Here is a 20,876-nt window from a genome sequence, read left to right on the forward strand (position 1 = left end):
GGCTTCATGATTAACATCTTAAAATGGTGCAACACAAGTTATTCGTCATATCCAAATTACAGAAGTACATTTTACCCAATAATAACATTCACAGCTGAACAAGAAAAAAAACGATTACGGTTTTAGTTGATTAAACAAATTTATTGAAATCGACACTTAAGTACTAGAGAGCTCAGAAAATGTTATCAATCCAACAATCCACAAAACATGTAGGCTAACAATTCCACCAAGGTGCTAGTGAATGGTGACGAAACACTGGTCCTTATACAGTATAGTGCAGGTAAATCTCATCTTGCATGAACAGGGACCCACTACTGGAGGCAAGACAACTGTGTAGAACAGTACAACTGAAAATACTACTAGGATAACTTCACCAAACATCCAGAAACACACAAAACAAATCTTTAACACTGGAGAAAACCACAGGTTTACAGTTCACAATAGCTAATATTACTCCCAAAGACATCATGTCAAGTACATCACAGGTAGGACTACAAAGTTACTATCAATCACACAGAACATTCTGGAAAGACCTTCCTCATAGCGTTGTGAACATCTTATCTTACCAAAGAAAGTGTTCATCTTTAATGATAAAGAAGCATCTATACATCACTGGGGTACTATACATTACTGAGGTAGAGAGAGAGGGATCTGTGTGTGTGTACGGTTTAGTCTACTTGCATCACTGGCTCTGCCTTTGTGAAGCTCTAGGGAAGAAACAGATGTCAGGCAATAGTAAGACTTCAGTTCTGTGTTCTCTTTTGACACCAGATGGTTTAACTGTTGATTAGAACCATGAACAAGAACACAGGATGTAGTCCAAAACACAGTTGAATGGGACTACCATTTGCAATGTCATGATTTTGTTTGTGTATAGAGAAATAGTAGGCAATATCAAGTGACGCGAGTTTCCTGATGAGTACTAAACAGGCATCCTGTACCTCAGACTAGTTGCCAATAATCATAGAGTGTCTGCATAGAGTTCTGGAGGGGGGAGGAGTGCCACATCCACAGGGAAGTCAACCTCCTGATCCCTGGTACAGGACAGGGTAACATGGGGAGCATCAGTCCTGGTCAGTTTGAAAAAGTATCATGTCTGAAAGGAGAGATCTACACCTGGTGCTATACAAGATGCATTTCGTCTTACAACTGTCTAAACAAAACGTCTATATAACACGGTGCAGTCCACCCACTGAGACAGCACACGCAACACTCACAAGTAAGTCAGTTCTTCAACAGCAAATGGGAAACCTGTAGAAGGACAAGAGCAGACTGCATGACTCATCTTTACATACACCATAAATGATCAAATAGGATTTCATACAGTATGTGCTGCATCCCTCACCCAATGAAGACTGTTAGAACCATTTGAGTGTGCCGTGTTTGAGTGCATGCAAGCGTGTGCACACCAAACGGTGACATACACACAGAACAATCAGTGATGTGGACTTACTTGGGTTTTTGCTTCGTGTTAGAAAATTGGTTAAAATAGGAAACAGGAACACAAAACGACACAGTATGAAATAATGAAAATTGGCAACCGACTTTATGATCAGGTCTCTGTTAAAGCAACACAGATACTAAGCAAAGTAAAGAGAAAACACAACTGTACTTTGTGCAGGTTTGCTCTCCATTTTCGGCAAGGTCACTGAAGTTGTCTTTTTTGTGCTGAAAGAAGACGGCTAACTTCTGGAGAGCCTCATGTCTGGTTGTAGCATTGGGAGGTAGAGACTGACTGACAACATCTTTTTTTGTTTGCATAACTAATCATCCCATGTCATACAATATTGGCTAAACCATCAATCACACCATATCATGTGGAATATAAAGGATCATTTCAGAATACATTTTTTTTTTATGATCATGGCCAAAATTAATATGTATTTAGACTTACTGAGTATGTGGGTCCTCAAGGATGGGATCACTGACAGTATGCTGGGCACTGGCATGGGCAGAGACTACCAGTAGGAAAACAGAGGAACAAGAGAGAAAATTAGAGATTAGGAAGGAAGTAATCTTACAGGCACATAAAAACCTCCACCTGCTTCATCTTCCATGTCAACCATTTAAGAAATGCCTGAAAGTCAGCTTGATATGTAAAGCATAAAAAACAAATCTTCCACTTCAAAATAAGGTCAAATGCGGTACTCACGCATCTCAGGCATGGAGATGGTCCGGTTGTGAGTGCTGTGGAAACGAGAGCATGGCTGCGTTCAAATCAGTTCTCATTCATCTTATTTATTTAACGCCGTTTCATCCTCTCTTCTAGCCTTCAATCATGAGGTTCCTATCCCCTGGATACCCATAAGGGAATAAATATACATATATACCCCCCCCCCCCCCCCCAGTGTTTTAAGTCTTACCGGCTTTCAGTGTTGGAAAGGGACAGGGTCTCATCCTCACCTGTCCACTCCTCACTGTCATCTGTGACTGAGTGAAACACATCGAGGACATTAGAAAAAGCATGAAACACATGTTTAAAACTGAGGTCTGACTGAGTAACAATAAACTGCGAAGAATTCCTTCAAAATCAAAATAACATGTTCATATGGCCAACAGATGATTAAGATTGATGTTATTAAAATATGCCGCATAGTGCTTTCCAAGTGTGGGCTCATCTTCAAGGTGCTTCTGTTCTTTGGAAGTGTTTTGGACATGGATGCAAATACGCTGGCAAAATGAAGAGGACTCACAACTGCTAGTGTGCAAGGGGGGATGATTAAAAGATCTGTGAAGCATAGAAGGAAAGCGAGGACCTGGTTACAAACAAAAACAAGTTCAAGGCAGTGCAAACATGTCGTGCAGGTGAGATGTGGAGGAGTGCAGGGGGCACCTGCTCTCGATGCTGATGCTATCTCCTTCTGGAGCAGCTCTTCCTGCAGCCTGAGAGGCCTTCTTCCCCAGTTCCAACATTTCCTTGATATTCAGCTCCACATTCATCACTGATATGTAGCCATCTGGAAAGTCCAAGTGTGACAAGAAAGAGATCACCGAACTATATAATTGTGGAATGCCATAACACACATCCATGTCTTTCCAGAAAAAAGTAACCTATGCTTCTCAAACGTACACTTGTGGTTGTTGTCTCTGGCCAGCCATTTGCCTTTGGGACAGCTGGTGGTTCGGATGATGCTGACTGTTTCACCGCTCTTCACCAGCAGGTCGTTCTTGCGGACCTTACTAGCCACCATTACCTTAGCGTGGTACAAAGGCTCCTCCTTCCCAGTTATCTAGAAGACAGAAGACGCAGATCACAGTGGACAATGTTTATCTATGGTTTTGAAAATTCAAATAAAAACGTCGAACTCAAAATGGAGGCCATATTGGAGACAGAAATTGTAAGGCGATGTTTTTGAATGAAATAATCCAAAACAACTGGTATAGGTGAATGATTGCCAAGACTACAAAATGATCTTCGTTCAAATCATGTTGCTCAATAAGATAGGTCTAAACCTACAAACTAAAACCAGAAATTGTCTTATGACCCTTAGATAAGCAGACATGGAAACATTTCTATTGGGGAAAAGTAAATGAAAGCATTTCTTAGACCTGCTGGAGCGGTATTCTTACTTTGAACTTCTTCTTCATTTCATTTTCTTTCTTTTCCCTCTCCTTTAGTTCCTTCCTCTCCTTTTCAAGACGGTGCTTCTCTTTTTTCTTCTGCTCTTTGTCATCATGGTTCTCGAGACAATGTCGCTCTTTACTAAAAAGATTATACTTTTCAACAGCAGCCTACACATCATGTTTAGTAATTAAACAGCTGCGGTAGAGATGACACTCACCTGTGTACATGTGCATGATTTGAAAGACTGTGTTGTCTAGGAATACTAGACCTGTAAAGTGGCAGTAGATCATAGTATCAGCAACTCAAAGTCCTGCCTGTTTATTGGCAAAGATAGAACGAAGGACCATTGCTGAGAACTATCATACCGTGCATGCCGAGGCCGAAGATTCATGCGAAGTTCTTCCTTCAAACAAAAAGGGCAAGAAAAAAAAAACTGAAAGTTATCAACAAATATATTTCAAACCTCAAAATTATACAATTCACTTTACCTCTGGACGGGAAACAGCATATGGATCTATGAAATAAGTAAAATGCTGGGTGAGATGAAGTAACACATTTCGTACTGGGAGTGAATGACTTGTTGCCTTGCTTACTCTTTGGACTGCTTCTGCGCTTGCGGGAGTTCTGACCGGTGATGAACTTGTTGATGTTTTCAACATCCTCGTACACATTGTTACAGGCTTCGTAGTAATTCTCTTCTTGACAGACACTACAGAAGGCAGAACAAGGGTGAATATTAGTGGTGAACTCAACTGACATCTTTCATGTGATAAAAGAACAACATGAGAGGAAATCTTGCAAGTTTCATGCCGCTCATTTTGGCTGTGGTTGAACTTGCCCAATCAAGACATGCTCTGAACCATGATCTGATGACTCAGTGGCTGAAGGCTCATCAGACACAAGCTCAGCGCCAACCATTTCAGGCTCTAGAACAGGAGATGGGAATGCCTCATTTTTAACCTCGACCTCAAGGACTGGTGAATGTGGAAGAACCAAAGGTTTAGGAAGGATTTCAGTGTCATGGAGGAATGGAGGTTCTGGCAGGATTGGAGGATCTGGACACATCAAGTTGTAGTTGTTAAGGCTCAATGCCTGCAGATCTAAACTTGCCAGTTCCAAAGGCTCACACACCGGCAAGTCTTCAAAATCTAGAATTCCAAAGCCAAGTGGAGCTGGAATTTCAGGGCTTCCATGATCTTTGGACTCAAATTCCAGAGAAGTTATACCAAGAGTGGTGTCTTCTATATTTTCCACCTCTGAATTTTCAAAGTCTGGAAATTCTGGAGCATGAAGATCAGGCTTGATGATAGATGACTCCTTGGGCTCAGATTTGTGAAATGCAACATGCTCAACTTCTGGTGGAATTTCTGAAAGCAGATACAAACATATGCTCAGCATTAACAACGTCAATACGACATGCCATTACAGATGACTGAAATTAAAGCCAATCATTTTGCCAAACAAGAACACAATAAAAAAAAATATATATACAGTAATGTACCTTTGTCCATAGCCGTGGTTAGCTGGTATTGGCTGAGATCTACGCATGGTGGTCTTGGAGGCTTCACTGGTAAATACTCTGAACAGGCCAAGACAGGTAGAGGCTTTCTTGGAGGTTGAGGGGGAGGCTCATGAGACATCACAGGCAGAAGAGCCACAGGATCCCGGGAAGACTGTCTTTTGAAAGTAGTTTCTCGTCCTACAGGCACAGTAGAAAAAAGTGACTTTACGGAAGTAGAACTACTTGATACCATTGTAACCAAACTCGCCGACTTAAAAATACAAAAATAAGCTGCCAAAAGTATGAATCAAACACTGTGACAAAAGGTACAATGTATACTGAAATGTTTATAAAATGGACAATGCAGCAGTATTCTTACCTATCTTACTGTGTGAATAGCCGTTCATCTTTGAAAAAGGACGGGCGGCAACAAAGGCAATGTGTGGGAGACAGACTGGATGAGGGTGAGGGAGTTCCGCCTCAGGATGTTTCCCCGTCACAACAGAGTTACTCTCTGGGAGGAGGACTCCATTGGACCGCAAGCTCTTAGACCGAGTAGACAACAAAAGTTGCCGGGGCGAAAACCTTTTCCTAACTTTCTCCAGTGAGTACAGTTGGTCGAAGAACTGGGTTCCCCCAGCCCCAGGTAAAGAGTCCCCACCTGGATCAGCAAACGGGGGGGTGACGGTCTGGTCTGGACTGGAAGGTGGCCTTTCTGTGGTGGAACGGTCCCCATGAGGAGAGACTCCATCTTCTGTTTTCTGTTTCTCCTCCCCCAGAGTTTTGGTGGTAGGCTCAGCACATACTTGATCTTTGCTTGTTTCCTCAACAACAATAAAGGCTTTGGTCGAATTGAAGGAAAGCAGAATATCCCTCTTGTTGCCCTTCATTGGGTGCGGTGCTCCTTCTAAATAGTCTGTGTCAGTTTTCTTCTCTTTAGGCAGTACAGGCAGCACTAGAGGCATGTGTCTGTCTCTGAAGGACTGCTTCGATGTGCTCTCCAATCCAACATTCTGTTGTGGAGGGGAGGTGCGAAGGAAGTGTGGGGGGAAAGAGATGGGGCGTTTGCCCAGAAAACCTTTGGTTCCATCCCTAAAAATGACCCGGGGGACCACAGGTGTCTTGTTCTCCACTGCCGAATGCATGGAGGTCACCAGAGGTCCACAGTGACCTCCAGGGGGTGGTAGGCGTATTGGCTTCTGAGCAATAGCAGGTCTGTTCATGGATTGGGCCAGAGCTGCTTCCTCTTGAAACTTTGCCCGTAGAGCTCTAAAGTTAATTGGTCCGTCCTGATTACCAACAAATACAAATAAAGCTGTTTTACAATATAAAAAAGCCTACATATTATTTCATGTAGTGTATGTTGTATGATTTAAATCCATAACTATTTTCATAACATGACAAAGGTGGAATTCCGCAAAATCACGTGGATCATTTATCAATCGGAATTGCAAACTCTAGCTAGTAGGCAATTCCAGAACTCACTTACTTGCTCCATTTTTAGTTCTCGTTTTTATCCATTGACATTTGACGTATTTTACGCATTCATTCTTCAGTTATCACTAAATCATGTCGGCGGTGTTGCAGGCCCTAGATCAAATGATTTGCTGTTAGCTGACAATCGTGTCGGGTATTTACCTCTAAAATGCAAACAATTGTAAGATACCGCCTCTAAACACCCGCGCACGCAACCTCACGCAGTGATGGGGGCGGGTTATGAAGCTTTTATAATTGTCACGGTCGCGCGTGTGCTCTTTTCACGTCATATTTAAAGATTATAGTTTATATTGTATTTTAAGTGAGCGAAATGTATGTACTGATTTAGAATTGCAAATCAGTTTCTACACTCTGTTTAACAATGAGTGCAGACGTCCGAACTCAGACACCGAAGATCACAATGTTCACACACTATCCCTGTTGTCACCTTTTAAAACAGCAATTATAGTTTACATATAATTACTGCTTCAAAGTAGTTTCCACTTTCTTCTATTGTAGCCTAAAGAACACCATAATTTCAGCTGGTAAACCACCTGATCCCATGAGCCTGACTACCTGCACCAATGAGGCTGACCACGTTCTAGAATTGATCTCTACTTTGGAGCGGGGGCGGATCGATGAGCAAAGGTCTGTGATCATTACGGGAATGCATTTCTCAACAACTGTAGCCAACTATGTTTACCTTCAATTAATAATTCACCCTAGTCTTGTGGTCAGTGACACTGCTACTAACTGTTCTCCAGGATGACAAGAAGTGCATGATATTTTAGTATCAGAAAACTTCCAGCGAGGATGATAATCATCTTCAATATGGGCAATAAACTAATGTGTGGCCTTTTGGGGTTTTATATCCTGCTATCTCTTATATTCTTTGTGGAGTCGATAAAGAACCATTGGAACTCAACTGAAAACAGGTAAGCCTAGCACTCCAGTTACATAAACATAGATCCCACTTTATTGAATCCAACTGGGCTGTTATGATTCATTTGAATTCTTAAGGATTGTTATTTATCAGAGGGTCATTAAGAGTATCCAGAGATATCATGAGACCAGATCCCATCGACTGTGTGATGCAAAGGTGGTCATCATGGAGTTCTTGTAACTCTTGCACAGTTAAGCAGGTGAATTTGACCCATTTCAGAGTCCCATTTCATTAATATTGACTTTAATTAGTCCTGTCCAATGTTTTTTGACATGTCTTCCCGAACATACAAAAATGTATATGACCTCAGAGGGCTTTGTATATGATCTAAAGAGCATATGGTCCTCCATGCCAGCATCGTTTTCGCTACTTGGAGAAACCCTCTCAGTTTGGTGGGAGTCCATGTCTTGGAGTTCAGTGGGAGATGCTGAACTGTCCAGAAACACAGGAAAAGTGTATGGTGCCAGACTTTTGTGAAAACGGTTTTGGATGCAGCGAATCAGGCAAGTTACTGAACTAGCTTTTTCAGTAGAACCAAATCCTGCTGCTGGGTGTGTGCATGTGTGCAAATGAATGACTGTGTCTATGCTCTATTTTTCCTCAGATCGCTGCATCAGCAATGATCTTCGCTGTAACGGTGAGGATGACTGTAATGACTGGAGTGATGAGGATGACTGTGGAGAGGTTAAGATAAGAGAGGACAAATGTTCCACACTCAAACCCATCCCTGGAGCTAAAAAAGGTTCCCAAGGGTAAGACGTAATGAATAGAAGCATCTGGAAAGGAACACCTTCAAGTGTGGATGAATAAATACTGCAAATTGATATACCGTAAACTGTATACAGTCTACTAGAATATCCTTTGGTTTGGTTTGTTTCAGCTATAATATCTTGCAAGGAGATTTTGTTGAAAACGTTCTTGACCCAGAGTACTTTGGTGGACTCTGCGAATATGTCTACAATGGGGAATGGAGGAAATTCAAATATGAATCATTCTGTGAAAATCTCAGTTACAATGAAGACGAGAAAAACTATCGGAAACCCTACAATTATCATAGTTACCGTTTTTTGGTACAGCATATTCCTGCTTTATCAGAAACCAAGTGCTCTGTTAGTCCCTAGTAGTATGAATCTATCAGAACATTTATTGTGTGTTTTGTGTTATCATAGGCTCAGGCCACTTCAGAAGGTTCCAATGAGTACTACGAAGACATGTCTCAATTAATAAAAGCGATGAAAACAGATGATTCAGGCCACGTTGGGGTAACCGTTGGAGTGCAGTATGTGGAAGTGGGAGTATCAGCAAGCCTAGGTGTCAAGATGCTAAAAAATCTGACACAGTATGCCAGCAAGGTAAATACATGCAAATCAACAGTTGACAGCTGCTGTTCAGATGGAAGTATACTCTGGGGAGAAAAAGAACTAAAGCTGTCCATCCAGCCGACGTATGATGTAACTCCGTTGGAATCACATGTTCCTAAATGAGTGGGCTCTTCTCCGATGCTCAGGATGTGGGGTTTGTCAGGCTGGTGTCCAGGGTGCAGACGGCCAGGTTCAAGATGCGCAGCTCTGGTCTGATGCTCAGCACGCAAATGCTCTCAGCACTGCTAGACCTTCCAACAGAGTATGACTTTGGCCAGTACTCCCAATTCCTGAACACCTTCGGGACACACTATGTCACCCAGGGGACCATGGGAGGCACCTTGGAATATGTTGCAGTCACTGACAAAAAAGCAATGAAAAAAATAGGTAATTTTTATTGCATTTCTTTTATTCTAGAAAGGCTTATTTCCGACAATGTCTGTGTCTGCGGTGTAGTAGCTTATTAGCTCTTAGCTGTGCCAATAGTGAAATGGTCGGAAGAGCTATCAAAATGTCTTATCTTTAGGAAGGTATTCTACTTATAGAAAATTCTATTGAGTGTCTATGATAACCTTTGCCTTTCATATTTTCCATAGAAAAAAATGGTTTAGACATCGCAGGCTGCCTTGGTGCTTCTTTTGGCTTAGCTGGTCCCCTGGGGGGAAATGTGGAGGGTGAACTCAAAGTGAGAGGAAAAGTCTGTCATACCCATGGAACATATGACTCAGGTTTGAATATATAAAATGGATTGTTTGCATCATATGATTTTGACATATATTTGTCTGCTTACAGAATTTGCACCATTTGCTCCATTTTTGAAAGTAGTCTATCTAAAAAAAGAGCTTGAATTATTAATCTCTTACTGTACCACAGTACTCAAAAAGGAATCAAGTTTTATTGAAGACATATTCACGGAGGTAAAGGGGGGAACAACAGAGACCACTGGGGGCCTGTTGTCCATCCGGGATCCAGATACCTACAGGAGGTGGGGGGAAACGCTCAAGTACAACCCTACTCTTATCAACTACGAGGTATACGAAAGTATAGCTCTGTCACCCACACACACAAAACGTAAAGAGAGATTGATCCCATGAACATCATTCTAGTTCTTTAGATTAGCTTTATAGTTCATACTTATCTGCTTCTGTTGCCTTAATGAGACTGATCCATTGGTTTGATTACAGGGGGTAAGACAAATCCAGTGCATAAACGTATTTACAAATAGTTATTTACCCCTCCCCCCTGCTCTACTTCACAGCTCATGCCCATCTATGAGTTGGTGCGTTTAAGCACAGCAGCACCCCAAGCAGGCAATCGCATTGCCCACCTGAGGAGTGCCTTGGACGCGTATCTACTGGAGTACAACTCCTGTCGCTGTGCCCCCTGCAAGTACAATGGCATCCCTGTATTCATACAGTCCAAATGTAGCTGTCTCTGCAAGCAGGGTTACCATGGAGTTGCCTGCGAGGAGACTCTCAGAAAAAGTGAGGGCCTCAATGAGTTTGACTTGGAGATTAGCACTCTTACTGTCGTTAATACTTCAAATAACCTCTCATCAAATGTACAGCATTCTTACATTGTACCATTGGGAGAGAAAAAAAGCAGTTTTGATAGAATTACAAAAACGATCAGTGTTTATTTGGTGACATTAACGCCACAAACCAACGTCTCACCTTCTGATAGATTCTGTCACAGACGGGTCCTGGAGCTGCTGGAGTTCCTGGTCATCCTGCCAGTCAGGGAAGATGAGCCGTACGCGGGCCTGTAACAACCCTCCTCCAGACAGGGGCGCCGCCTGCCTGGGCTCCCCCTCTCAGACTCGAAACTGCTAATCCGCCAGTGCTGGGTGTAACCATGTAAGAATTCGAGAGATACCAGGCACATCTGTACCCTAGGAAGACAAGTTCTGATGGTGATAGTGATGACTGTGTCCTAAATAAAAACAACTCTGCTGTAATGTTGCCTTTTTATTTATTTGAGTTGCCTCCTAAATGATCACTGATGATGTTTCTTGCGCACATGGGCAAGGAACCATTGGGGTAATATAATTGTTATCATAAAAAGTGTCACAAAAAGTAAAAGTCACACACTTGATATTTTGGAGTTTTGCGTCTTTTTTATTTGGAATCTTAGGTTAACCATTACCACGTGTGGGACATCGTTCAACAGCTTAAGTTAAAGCCTGCAGAAGGTCCTGTTTTTTAAAACTGCGGGGACACTCATCAGCAGTTGAATGACTCATTCGCCAGGCCCCAGCAGGCCGCACCATCTTGGCTAGGCGCTGGGTTGTTACATTGGCGGGTCCGGGACTTCGTCCTCCCACTGCAGGATGACCACGATCCCCAGCAGCTCCAGCTACCATCTATGGCTATTTCTGTCAGGGTCAATGTCACATGTATAGTCAGTCCACCAAAAGGATGCACAGACGGACATACTAGAAAAAGGGAAGGGAGACGGGTGTTTGCTAACCTGCCGGACGCAGGGAGATCTCACAGGACAGCCCTCTGTAGCCAGACGGACACACACACTCACACCTTGTGCCTGGTGGGCAGTGCAGAAGATAAAGTCAGAATTACCCCAAAACACTCAGAAGCTGTGTTATATTCCCATGTTCCGTTAAGACAACCTTTAAACAACCATACACAGTAGCCATGCTATAGCTAAAGTGGGAGTCAACAGGCACAACAGTGTCAACAGGGAACAGTGTAGGTAGAAATGGAAGTTAACCTTTGATAATGGCCACTCCGTTGTTGTGGCAGGGGCTGCACCTGCAGGAGCTGGACTCAATCAAGTACTCTTCCATGGCCCTCCTCATGTTCTTCTTCAGGAGGTTGACGTTCTCAAAGTCTCTGGACGTTACCAGCTCATACAAGAGTTTCGTCTACCAGCCACAACAACAACATAAGTACACCTTTAGCTCAGGGATGGAGACTGTGTACTAAATACTCAGAAGGGGTGCAGAATAGTACATTAAGGAGAACTTGAAACATTCAGAATGACAGATTAGGAAACAAGAAAAAAATCGAGCAAAAATGTAACATGAAAGACAGATGCATTAAACGAAACAGTAAATGGAGAGAATGGCCCACAGTGCTGCTGATGAAGTCAGGGTTGTAATGCACTCCTTCCCCCCACAGTCTCATCAGCTCTGGTGTGGGCAGCTTCTTGGCCACTAGACCTGTGATGCTCTCACTGGTACCACCCTTCACAACAGCCACAAAGTCCTCCATCATGCTGCCTTTCACGGTGTCGCCTGGTGGGGCAGGACGAGAGAGAGAGAGAGAGAGAGAGAGAGAGAGAGAGAGAGAGAGAGAGAGAGAGAGAGTCAGTTATCACACCTTGTTGTGATATGTTCCACAAATGTTCCACATTTTGTTATGAAGCTCGGGCGGGATATTTTTGCAAAGCTTGGGCTGTGTCCACTTACTTCCCATCTCATTCAGGAGACCCTTGCAGCCGCCTGCCTCAAGCCCAGCACTGACGTAGACCCCTTCGATGTTTGCCCCCACCTTGAGGCCCACATTCACACAGTTCTTATAATCTTCTAAAGAGTAATCTGGAATAAGACAAAAGATAGAAAACAATAACTTTTAGTAAAATTGTTTTTTAAATATAGTAAAATATTAATATATATTATATATTATTTGTATTTGAAATGTGTTCCTTATTGGATTCATTTTTTGTCACAATTGTATTTTAGTAGCATAGTAGCAGAAGTGTAAAATTCTGTGTGTGTGTGTGTGTGGCCCAGATGAGTGTCATGTACTGTAGTGTTCCTTTGAGGATCAGAAAGTTACCTGTCTTCTCCAGCCTCTCCTTGTTCAGGATGATAGTGTGTACATATTCCCCTCCCAGCTCAGCTTCGGTGATGTAGTGTGTTCCATAGTCCAGGTAGATCTGCCGGAACTCTCCATACACGTAGGCCTCCGGCAGAGAACGCAGACGCCTCAGGAACTCTGGGTGGAGCATCAGGTCACTTTCCTTCAGGGCGTACCTCGCCAACTTCAGCTCAGACTTGGCCCTCACAAAACTGTTTTTCTGAATGATTCAGGAGGGAAATTATAAACTGCTTTGGATTGGTACAATGACATCTTCAGTTTATTGTTTAATTACTGAGATGATTTCATTTCTATTAGTAGTTGTCACAAATGTGTCTTTCTAAACTTGTTTGTATGATAAAATGTACTCGTATTGAGAGACTTGTTGCTCTTGTTGGTTAGTTGGTACGGTTTCAAATTCTTGTACTCGCTGTGAAATATTTTACTGTTGATTGTTTTTTCTACAGGTACACTCTTGCACTCTTGTGGGGAGTTTCATGTTGTTCAATTGTAACTTGTTTAACTGCATGCTATTATGGTTCTTCCCTTTGGCACTTATTTGGTTTTCCACAATGTATCCTTCATGTTTTGGCTGCTCGCAATGTTTGGGGCTATCTCGTTGTAATGATCAGTGACCTATGCTCTTTTGTAAAGCTCTCTCTTGGAAATCGCTTTGGATAAAAGCGTCTGCTAAATGCATAAATGTAATGTAATGTAATAAAAACCTTGACAAATTCCTACCTTGGAGGATGCCCTCCGAAACTTCTTCACTGACTTGGAATACTTGTCATCAGAGTAGTTAAAGCCAAATTCAGCTACCCCAGGCACAGAAAGCCCCACTGAGACAGTGGTTTTGGATGTTGTTTCTTTAGAGGAAAAATGCTTGAACTCTGAGTAGGACTCAAAAGAATTCATCGTAAAGTCATACGAGCCTCCGGTCTGTCAAACAAAGAGAGTTCAATTGAATTGAATAATACAATAATATTTCTGTTTCCAAAGTGCAGCCATACCAATATGATATGGTTTACAGCATGACATTATTCAGTAAATAGATGGTTGATAGATTAATTATAGGCCTACTGGTACTATTGGCCTGTCAAACAAACTAGGCTGACACCTCATCACAGACATGACAGTCATGAGACATATTTAACATAAAATGTTTCTGGTCTTCAAATGCTTTTCTAATCACCTCCAGTGTGTACTGCTGCAGATTGTAAGGCTTCCGGAAGCGCACATCCTGGATATATTGAGGCAGGCAACTGCCCGCATAGTATCGGTTGTCTAGCACCACTCCCTGCAGGGTGCTGTCCAAGACGTTGATTCTGAGGAGAGCGAGATTAATGAGAGACCAGGCCAAGATACCAGGCATCACCTACATATCATAGAAGTCAGTTGACTGTCTCGACCTATTTCTATTTCTTCTTTTCTATTCAGTCTTCCTGTTTCTACCGTTCCCTGTGATCACTGGAGGTCACTGAGCTGAGCACATTCAGAATCACCAGAGGACAATGGAGTTCTGACCCTCACCCTTTGGCTAGGTTCTCGATTCCCCAGTACTCATCTACTTTCTGTTTGCAAGTCTGTCTCACTTTCACACAGTTCTTCTCATCAGACCTATCCCCACAGTCGTCATCCCCGTTGCAACGCAGTTCTATGGGCACGCAGCGGCCTGGAAGGAGACACATACAAACAAAGAAAAAACATCTCCTGTGCCTGGTCATCTATACCCATCCTTCGTGGATGTTTCCCAATCTGTGACTCTGAGTAACACAAACATGCAGCCGTGTATGTTTTATGAATATTGATTTTACATTTCCAATGTATTTATATGAAAAGCAGTTACTGTCCATGTATGTATGCTTTTGTATTTTATATGACCCAAACTTATATGACCTTGTGGAGACCTGAAGAGGCCTGGACACAGCAGGCCGGCAGGAGAATACCTGTGACAGTGCACTGGAAGCCCTCACACAGAGGGACTTCACAGGTGTAGCGTGATGAAGGGCTGCAGGCCTCCTCCTCTCTGTTGTGGGAGAAACATGGTTCCCCTCCAAACACAGACGGCTGGACGAGTTTAGCATAGCGATACTGGAGAGAGAGAGAGAGAGAGAGAGAGAGAGAGAGAGAGAGAGAGAGAGAGAGAGAGAGAGAGAGAGAGAGAGAGAGAGAGAGAGAGAGAGAGAGAGAGAGAGAGAGAGAGAGAGAGAGAGAGAGAGAGAGAGAGAGAGAGATTAATAGAGTATTAAGGCAAAGACAACCTACTTTAGAGCTATGAGGCATTGTACGTGAGAAGTCGGTTACTGGAAATTCTCATGGCAGGAAGTTCATGCACAGAATGCATAGCAGCCTTTCAACACATTATCACATTAGTGAGGTGTTTCCTGTTCCAAGGTTACCTAAGGATACAGGCTTCATTCATCCAAAGTGTATTAAGCCCAGTACCACAATGTTTCATCAGTTATTTATGACAATAAAGATATGGAATTTAGGTACTGTAGGTGGTCCATGCCATCATACTGACCCTCTTCTTCTGACAAACATCACAGCTGGACCAGGATGTCCACTCTGACAAGACACAGTCTATAGGGTGAGCTACGATCTGCTGGCCACTGGTTGTCTGTATGGCAACATCACTGTAACCAAAGAGCTAAGTGTTCACAAGAATCGGGACATGATCATTACGACTCAGACGAGTATTTTGTTAATCATACAAATTTGGGGATCATTAAATCAGTCTCGCTTTATAGGGTCAATAATAACAATTGAACACAGCAATCTCTATTCTATATAGACCACAAACGCAGAGGACAGGTCCGTTACATTATATCCTCTCTGTACAAATTCTTGTCTGCTTGTGAAGATGAAGGCTCCCTGAAATTCTGTCATGTTAATAAGCAGTCCATCAAGTCCTGAATAAAACACTTGGATCCCTTTACTGTGTCCAACAGACTTGTACGGTATAATATTCTTACCTTGACAGTGATAAGAACAAAGTAGCCCAGACAAGGCAGTGTACATTGACTGGAGGGTTCATCATGATGGTGGATTGTGACTGTCACAGATAAAAAGAAAAAAGTTGAGTTCAACGCTCAGGCCTCTGAGTGTAAACACACTAGTCGATAATGTTGAGGACTTTGGCTTGATGTCACCATGGGATCAGGCCTGGAGTCAATCAACTTTGCTTAAACAAAATAGTGAAAACATAATATATTTAGACCGTCAATAAAATGTGTCTGTTAATAAAGTGCTTATGTAATAAACTATATAAGCCCGTACAATTAAATTAATCTGATGGACTAAAGTATGTTGTCTTTGATAAACTTGTGGACATTTCCCAGCACATTGCTTAAGGGGATATTCCCGTAAGAGGCAGTCTTCTGGCAAGAGCTTGTTTGATTAACATGACTGAACTTGATCGATTCTCATGAGTTCAGATTCCACTAAAAGAGAGAGAGAAAGAGAGAGAGAGAGAGAGAGAGAGAGAGAGAGAGAGCAGAATCACATCTCAAGAACTAGATGGGAATCACATGGTATTTTATTTGTGACTGAACAGTAGGATGAATACAGTGAATGGGAAGAAATTTAAGTACAAAAGTCACCCTTTTCTCTTGTCATTACCCTTTTGAATTCATAAATAAAATGTACAAAATATTTTGGACTACAGTATTTCGCATTTTCTTACGAACAGAATTACAGTTATCATCATAGTCTAGAAGTAAATAGTGATATCTCATTTATTTAATTTTACAAAGTTGCCATATCTGCATTTTTTCTCAGTAGATCACACCTACTAACACAGTCTGCCCAAACCTTCTCTTGCATCATTAACCTTTACTGTGTATAATGGCTGGACAACAACAGTGACTGGACAACAAAACCTGTACAACTGATAAGGCAGAGAGATGCACTTTTGACAGGCATGTATTTCATATCAGAACAAGCTCATTCATTTGGTTTGTTCCATCCAAACATGGAGAGTAGGTTGTTTATACAGTTTGAAAGCAGACATTGAGGGATGGGATTACCAGTCTGGAGGTCTACCATACTGGACCTAAAAACATGAAACACAGGAGAAGTGACATCGGCTTCTAAGAAATTGGCCTGTGATTTTTTTTATTTTGTGTGTGTGAGGATCCCTTAATGTATTAGTTAAACTGTCTAGTTCCAAAAAAAGAGTGAAAGGTAACAGGCCCCCTCTTTGAATGACTATGCAACACAGATTCACAGTTCATGTCACAGAATGGAAAATGAACCAAAAGTTATCTTTAGAAAATAAATGTTGGCAACAAAAGCAAAGCAAACATCCAGACGCTACATAAAAGAGGTGCTGGTAGGGCATTGCTTGAAAAACCACAGCTAGTTGGTGTCCGAGAGGCAAACCTAACTGTTCTTATGGCACAGAGGCTCAGGTAAGAGAACTGAGGATATCCTATTTACAAAATAGATGTTTGGCAAACAAGAATTTCAATATCGATGCCTCAAAGCCAGTTTATTCTCCTTTTGTGACTCCATGTGATCTCCGAAGTCACAGATTAGAAAATTAAACATTCTATTTTTGATATTTTCACATCAAAATAAGACGTTTTTTTTCCTCACAGTCAGATTCACTGGAGCCACATCCAGTGGATCACACACACAGAAGTCTGCTCATGCAAATGGTAAACTTGTGGCAGAATTGTCTGATAGTCTGGGCGTGTGGCAGATTCCAAAGTAAAGGTCAACCCCATTGGACCTTACTGAAAAGCGGTAAAAATCCCACTGATCCATGGGACTCCAGAAGTCATAGGTCACTTCCTGGGTGAAAGGCTTTTCAACAGAGACATCTCTTGCAGAAGTCTGTTTGTCTTTCCGAGGAAATTGTGGAGTGGTCTCTGGAGAGAGGCAGGTCTGCTGCTTGGGATGACAATATCCTCCCGGTAGTCGAAAATACACAACTGTGTGTCTGTGTGATCTGGCTGTGAGAACACTGGAGTCCAGAGTCGCTTAAGAGTCCCGCTGTCCTCCTCACTTCCTGGGACCTTGACGACCACTGCCCTATAAAGAAGCCACATTGTTACAACCAGCAACATCTTAAGGACGTTATGAACAAAGGGCAGCAGGTGGCAGTGTTGTGTCTTTCCTGATTGCAGCATTCTATACAGCACACAGCCACGAACCCTTCAACTAAATCAAGGCTCTTTTCCAACTGGCAGAGGACCATCGAGTTACAGAGGCATGGAGACTCAGACAAATGAAAAAAACAGTTCTAGTGGTGGAGCACAGGACACAGACAGCAAGAGAGAGAGAGTAGAAAAGTGAAGGGACATTGTTAGACTGATCGATAAAAGGGAAATGTTTCTAGATGCCCGTGAGGATACTGACAATGGGAGAGTGGGGTGAGGTACAAGGGGAAGGGGGGAGCGGGTAGAAAGAGATATGAGAGAAGCAGAGCAGAGAGACACCCACCCTGGTGTCGGCTGTTCTCTAGCTGTCGTCCTGGGAACAGGTCTGTCCCTGGGGCGTGTTGGCAGGGGCGTCAGCAGGGGCGTCAGCAGCAGGACAGGGGGACGTGGTCCGGGGACAGGGACCCTGAGGGAGGAGCACAGCCAGACAAGATGCCCATCACCAGATGATTGATTTGACTGATAACACCATCATGTGACTTACAAAATTGTGTCGAGACATTTACGCCATGCATGCTGTAGTGTCAAGTCTAATCGGCTACACACACATGTGCGCAAACACACCCAAGGGATGATAGCTAGCTGTAAGCTGTTACAGCATAGTGCGGTGAGTATGGTGAGTATTACCGTTTCTTCTTCCCTGATGCTGCTTGGGCTAGCGTGCGTCTCTGCGTCTATGGGGGAGAGGTCCGTGGGGGGGTCACTGGTCTGGGAGGGGGGGCAGTCTGAGGAGGAGCTCTGCAGGGGGGCCGGGGTGGATGCTGCACAGATGAGGCATGAGGACATGGCAGAGGGGAGATCATTCATGTTATTCTCGAGATATGAAATACAGTAACACATTTACAGCATCTCTGATAAGTGTCTTGTTCTATTTTTGTGTTCATCCCGTTGGAGCTGTGGCGGCGTGCTTACGGGAGTCAGAGGATGGCGACGTGGATGTGCCTGGGCTCAAGGTCATCCGGGAAAGGTCAAGATCGCTGCAACTGCCTTCCTCTTCCTGGGTCAAGGCTAAGGGTGGGCACAGCTGGCTACAGGCCAGGGTGTCAGGTACGATCAACAGCCCCGGCGTGCCACACCTGCTCACCACTCCAACACCTCCGGCAGCTCCTGAGGTGGAGGGGCCCTCCCCGGCATCCGAGTCCCCACTTAGAGCCTCCCTTCCCAGGCTGAGCTGGCGCAAGAGCAGGGTGCTGGGATCGCTGGCCGTGTGCTGGGGGCTGGTGATGGCCGAAGAAGGGGCTGATAGGTCGCAGGCCTGGGGACACATGGTGGTGATGGGCACCAGGCCCTGGAGCATGGCGGCTGGAATGTGGTGCCCTCCTACCCCCATGGCCTGGGCGGGCATGTAGGCGGCCATGGCAGCCCACTGTTGCTGGGTAGCGGGGAAGATGTTGGCCTGGCTCCAGATGACGGGCTGGCCGCCGGGCAGGACCTGGGCCACCTGGAGGGGACCCTGCACCCCGAAGGCTAGCGTCTGGCCCTGGCCCGTGAAGGGCTGCTGGGCCCACTGAGCTGCCTGGACAGACCCCATGGTCATATAACCTGGGAGGAGGGGGGGCAACACGGTGAGGAATGTAGGGCAGAGAACGTCCATGTTAGTACAGAGGCGCGAACAGACCACCACCAGATGAGGTGGTGGTGTGGAGGCTTTGGAGGCGTGGGCTCACCTGAGGGCACAGACGTGGGGCTGAAGGGAGCATACATGTCGGGTGGGTGCTGGCGATGGCTCCTACTGGGGTCCAGAGTGTTGGCAGGAGAAGGGGGCATCTATGGTAACCGTTAAACAAGGAGGGTGTCTCAAAAGCTGCCCAAAAGGTTGCTACGTGCGATGTATAGTATGCGTTAGGTATTGGGAGATGGTGTGTTGACCTGCATTGCATTTATCAGTCAATCCAATCGAATAACATGCAGAGAATAGTGCCAGAGGACACTGGATTGTGTAGGGCCTACTCCTTCAAAATGTTTCATTCATAACACAATCAGATAGTAATAATTACTATGACTAAAGTCAGATGGGATTCTTACCGAGGGTGGAGTGGACATATCGCCAAACAGATCAAAGTGGTTGATATTCTATTAGGAAAGAAATGGACGGGATGGGAAGAAAGAATGTCACATTTTAGGACAAAAAACCCACCATAATCACTAAGTCATCACAACAGTTCTGATTGGTGGGTGGCGGGTGGGTAGGTGGGGGAAGGAAGCCTATCTTCAAAGGCTGTACAGTAACAGATGTCTAGAAACTAGAAACAACTACCCTCTGTCATTTCATTATCAGAAAATGGATCTCAAATGAATCTCTCACGGTGCTCTATAATTGGGCGGGTAAAAGGCTATTCAGTCCAATAAAACCGGAGCTTATTAGATATTCTTATGTCTGTCAATCACACAGTCCCCAGAGACACACCCTGCATTATCATGCTGATGCCCCTCCAACTGCACATGTACGTTTACCATTGTCTGTCTTTCCCACTCAATGAATATATGGAAAATCTCTGCTTGGACCACCCAACCAAGACGGTGAGGCCATCTGACCCTGTTCTGCAGAGCGTGGACTCCCTGCCCTCTGTTCTCATTCCCGGTACATCGAAGAGAAGGGACACTGGTGTCTGACACTATGGAATGGGTTAGTCGCATGAAATGCATGTCACAGTCTTCGGGGGGGAGGGGGGGGGGGCCATGCACAAGCGGACGATGATTCACCAATAACACAAACACACAGGATTAGCATGCTATAAATAAACATTCACACACAAACACGGACAAACACGTACGACAAGAAGAAAAGAAAATGGACGGGGTAACAGCATTCGGAGTTGCTGAGACAGAATAATAATGTCCTCTTAGGAGTGCACAGGGGGGGGACATTGTTTTTGCAGTCGTGTCTGTTTACGGGTAAAGTTAGGAGTTTGGAACAGGTGGGGCGACAGGTTCAAGTAGGTCTCCCTGCAGGCATTGACACACACGTCAGGGGAGCTCTGGGCTCTCACAAAGCTCCAACTGAATGAACAGACAAGCAGTAACACTTAGAGATATGGTGGGCAGTG

General features: G+C 43.9%; 3 protein-coding genes across 3 annotated transcripts in view; 1 reads left to right on the plus strand and 2 right to left on the minus strand.

Annotated features, from left to right (window-relative positions):
* Positions 1-134: 134 nt before the first annotated feature.
* Positions 135-6,564, minus strand: si:ch211-188c16.1 (uncharacterized protein LOC562677 homolog). Its single transcript, XM_067252978.1, has 19 exons — positions 6,556-6,564; positions 5,446-6,355; positions 5,067-5,264; positions 4,404-4,932; positions 4,159-4,274; positions 4,054-4,079; positions 3,931-3,968; positions 3,783-3,833; positions 3,571-3,703; positions 3,071-3,230; positions 2,834-2,957; positions 2,694-2,728; positions 2,364-2,430; positions 2,153-2,187; positions 1,895-1,958; positions 1,613-1,705; positions 1,379-1,464; positions 1,218-1,296; positions 135-1,034 (listed from the first exon to the last, which is right to left on the minus strand). The coding sequence occupies exons 1-19, from the start codon at positions 6,562-6,564 to the stop codon at positions 962-964; spliced, it is 2,826 nt and encodes a 941-aa protein (XP_067109079.1). The 3' UTR covers positions 135-961.
* A 791-nt stretch (positions 6,565-7,355) lies between these two features.
* c8a (complement component 8, alpha polypeptide) lies at positions 7,356-10,803 on the plus strand. The gene is made up of 11 exons (XM_067253591.1): positions 7,356-7,477; positions 7,579-7,684; positions 7,841-7,988; positions 8,090-8,237; positions 8,366-8,555; positions 8,655-8,837; positions 8,993-9,233; positions 9,443-9,574; positions 9,720-9,877; positions 10,105-10,330; positions 10,530-10,803. The coding sequence occupies exons 1-11, from the start codon at positions 7,356-7,358 to the stop codon at positions 10,676-10,678; spliced, it is 1,803 nt and encodes a 600-aa protein (XP_067109692.1). The 3' UTR covers positions 10,679-10,803.
* A 265-nt stretch (positions 10,804-11,068) lies between these two features.
* Positions 11,069-20,876, minus strand: part of LOC136958860 (complement component C8 beta chain-like) — a 23,328-nt gene continuing 13,520 nt past the window's right edge. The window contains exons 9-24 of the mRNA XM_067252979.1: positions 19,855-19,902; positions 19,497-19,596; positions 18,742-19,371; positions 18,457-18,590; positions 15,640-15,719; positions 15,189-15,300; positions 14,611-14,755; positions 14,195-14,336; positions 13,857-13,989; positions 13,406-13,603; positions 12,644-12,884; positions 12,274-12,402; positions 11,936-12,099; positions 11,574-11,727; positions 11,316-11,387; positions 11,069-11,220 (exon numbers count right to left, since the gene is read on the minus strand). Coding sequence (XP_067109080.1) covers positions 11,069-11,220; positions 11,316-11,387; positions 11,574-11,727; positions 11,936-12,099; positions 12,274-12,402; positions 12,644-12,884; positions 13,406-13,603; positions 13,857-13,989; positions 14,195-14,336; positions 14,611-14,755; positions 15,189-15,300; positions 15,640-15,719; positions 18,457-18,590; positions 18,742-19,371; positions 19,497-19,596; positions 19,855-19,902 — 2,634 coding nt within the window. The remainder of the gene's footprint in view (positions 11,221-11,315; positions 11,388-11,573; positions 11,728-11,935; positions 12,100-12,273; positions 12,403-12,643; positions 12,885-13,405; positions 13,604-13,856; positions 13,990-14,194; positions 14,337-14,610; positions 14,756-15,188; positions 15,301-15,639; positions 15,720-18,456; positions 18,591-18,741; positions 19,372-19,496; positions 19,597-19,854; positions 19,903-20,876) is intronic.

This window comes from Osmerus mordax, chromosome 16, assembly GCF_038355195.1.
Source record: "Osmerus mordax isolate fOsmMor3 chromosome 16, fOsmMor3.pri, whole genome shotgun sequence".
In the NCBI taxonomy this organism is placed as follows: domain Eukaryota; kingdom Metazoa; phylum Chordata; class Actinopteri; order Osmeriformes; family Osmeridae; genus Osmerus; species Osmerus mordax.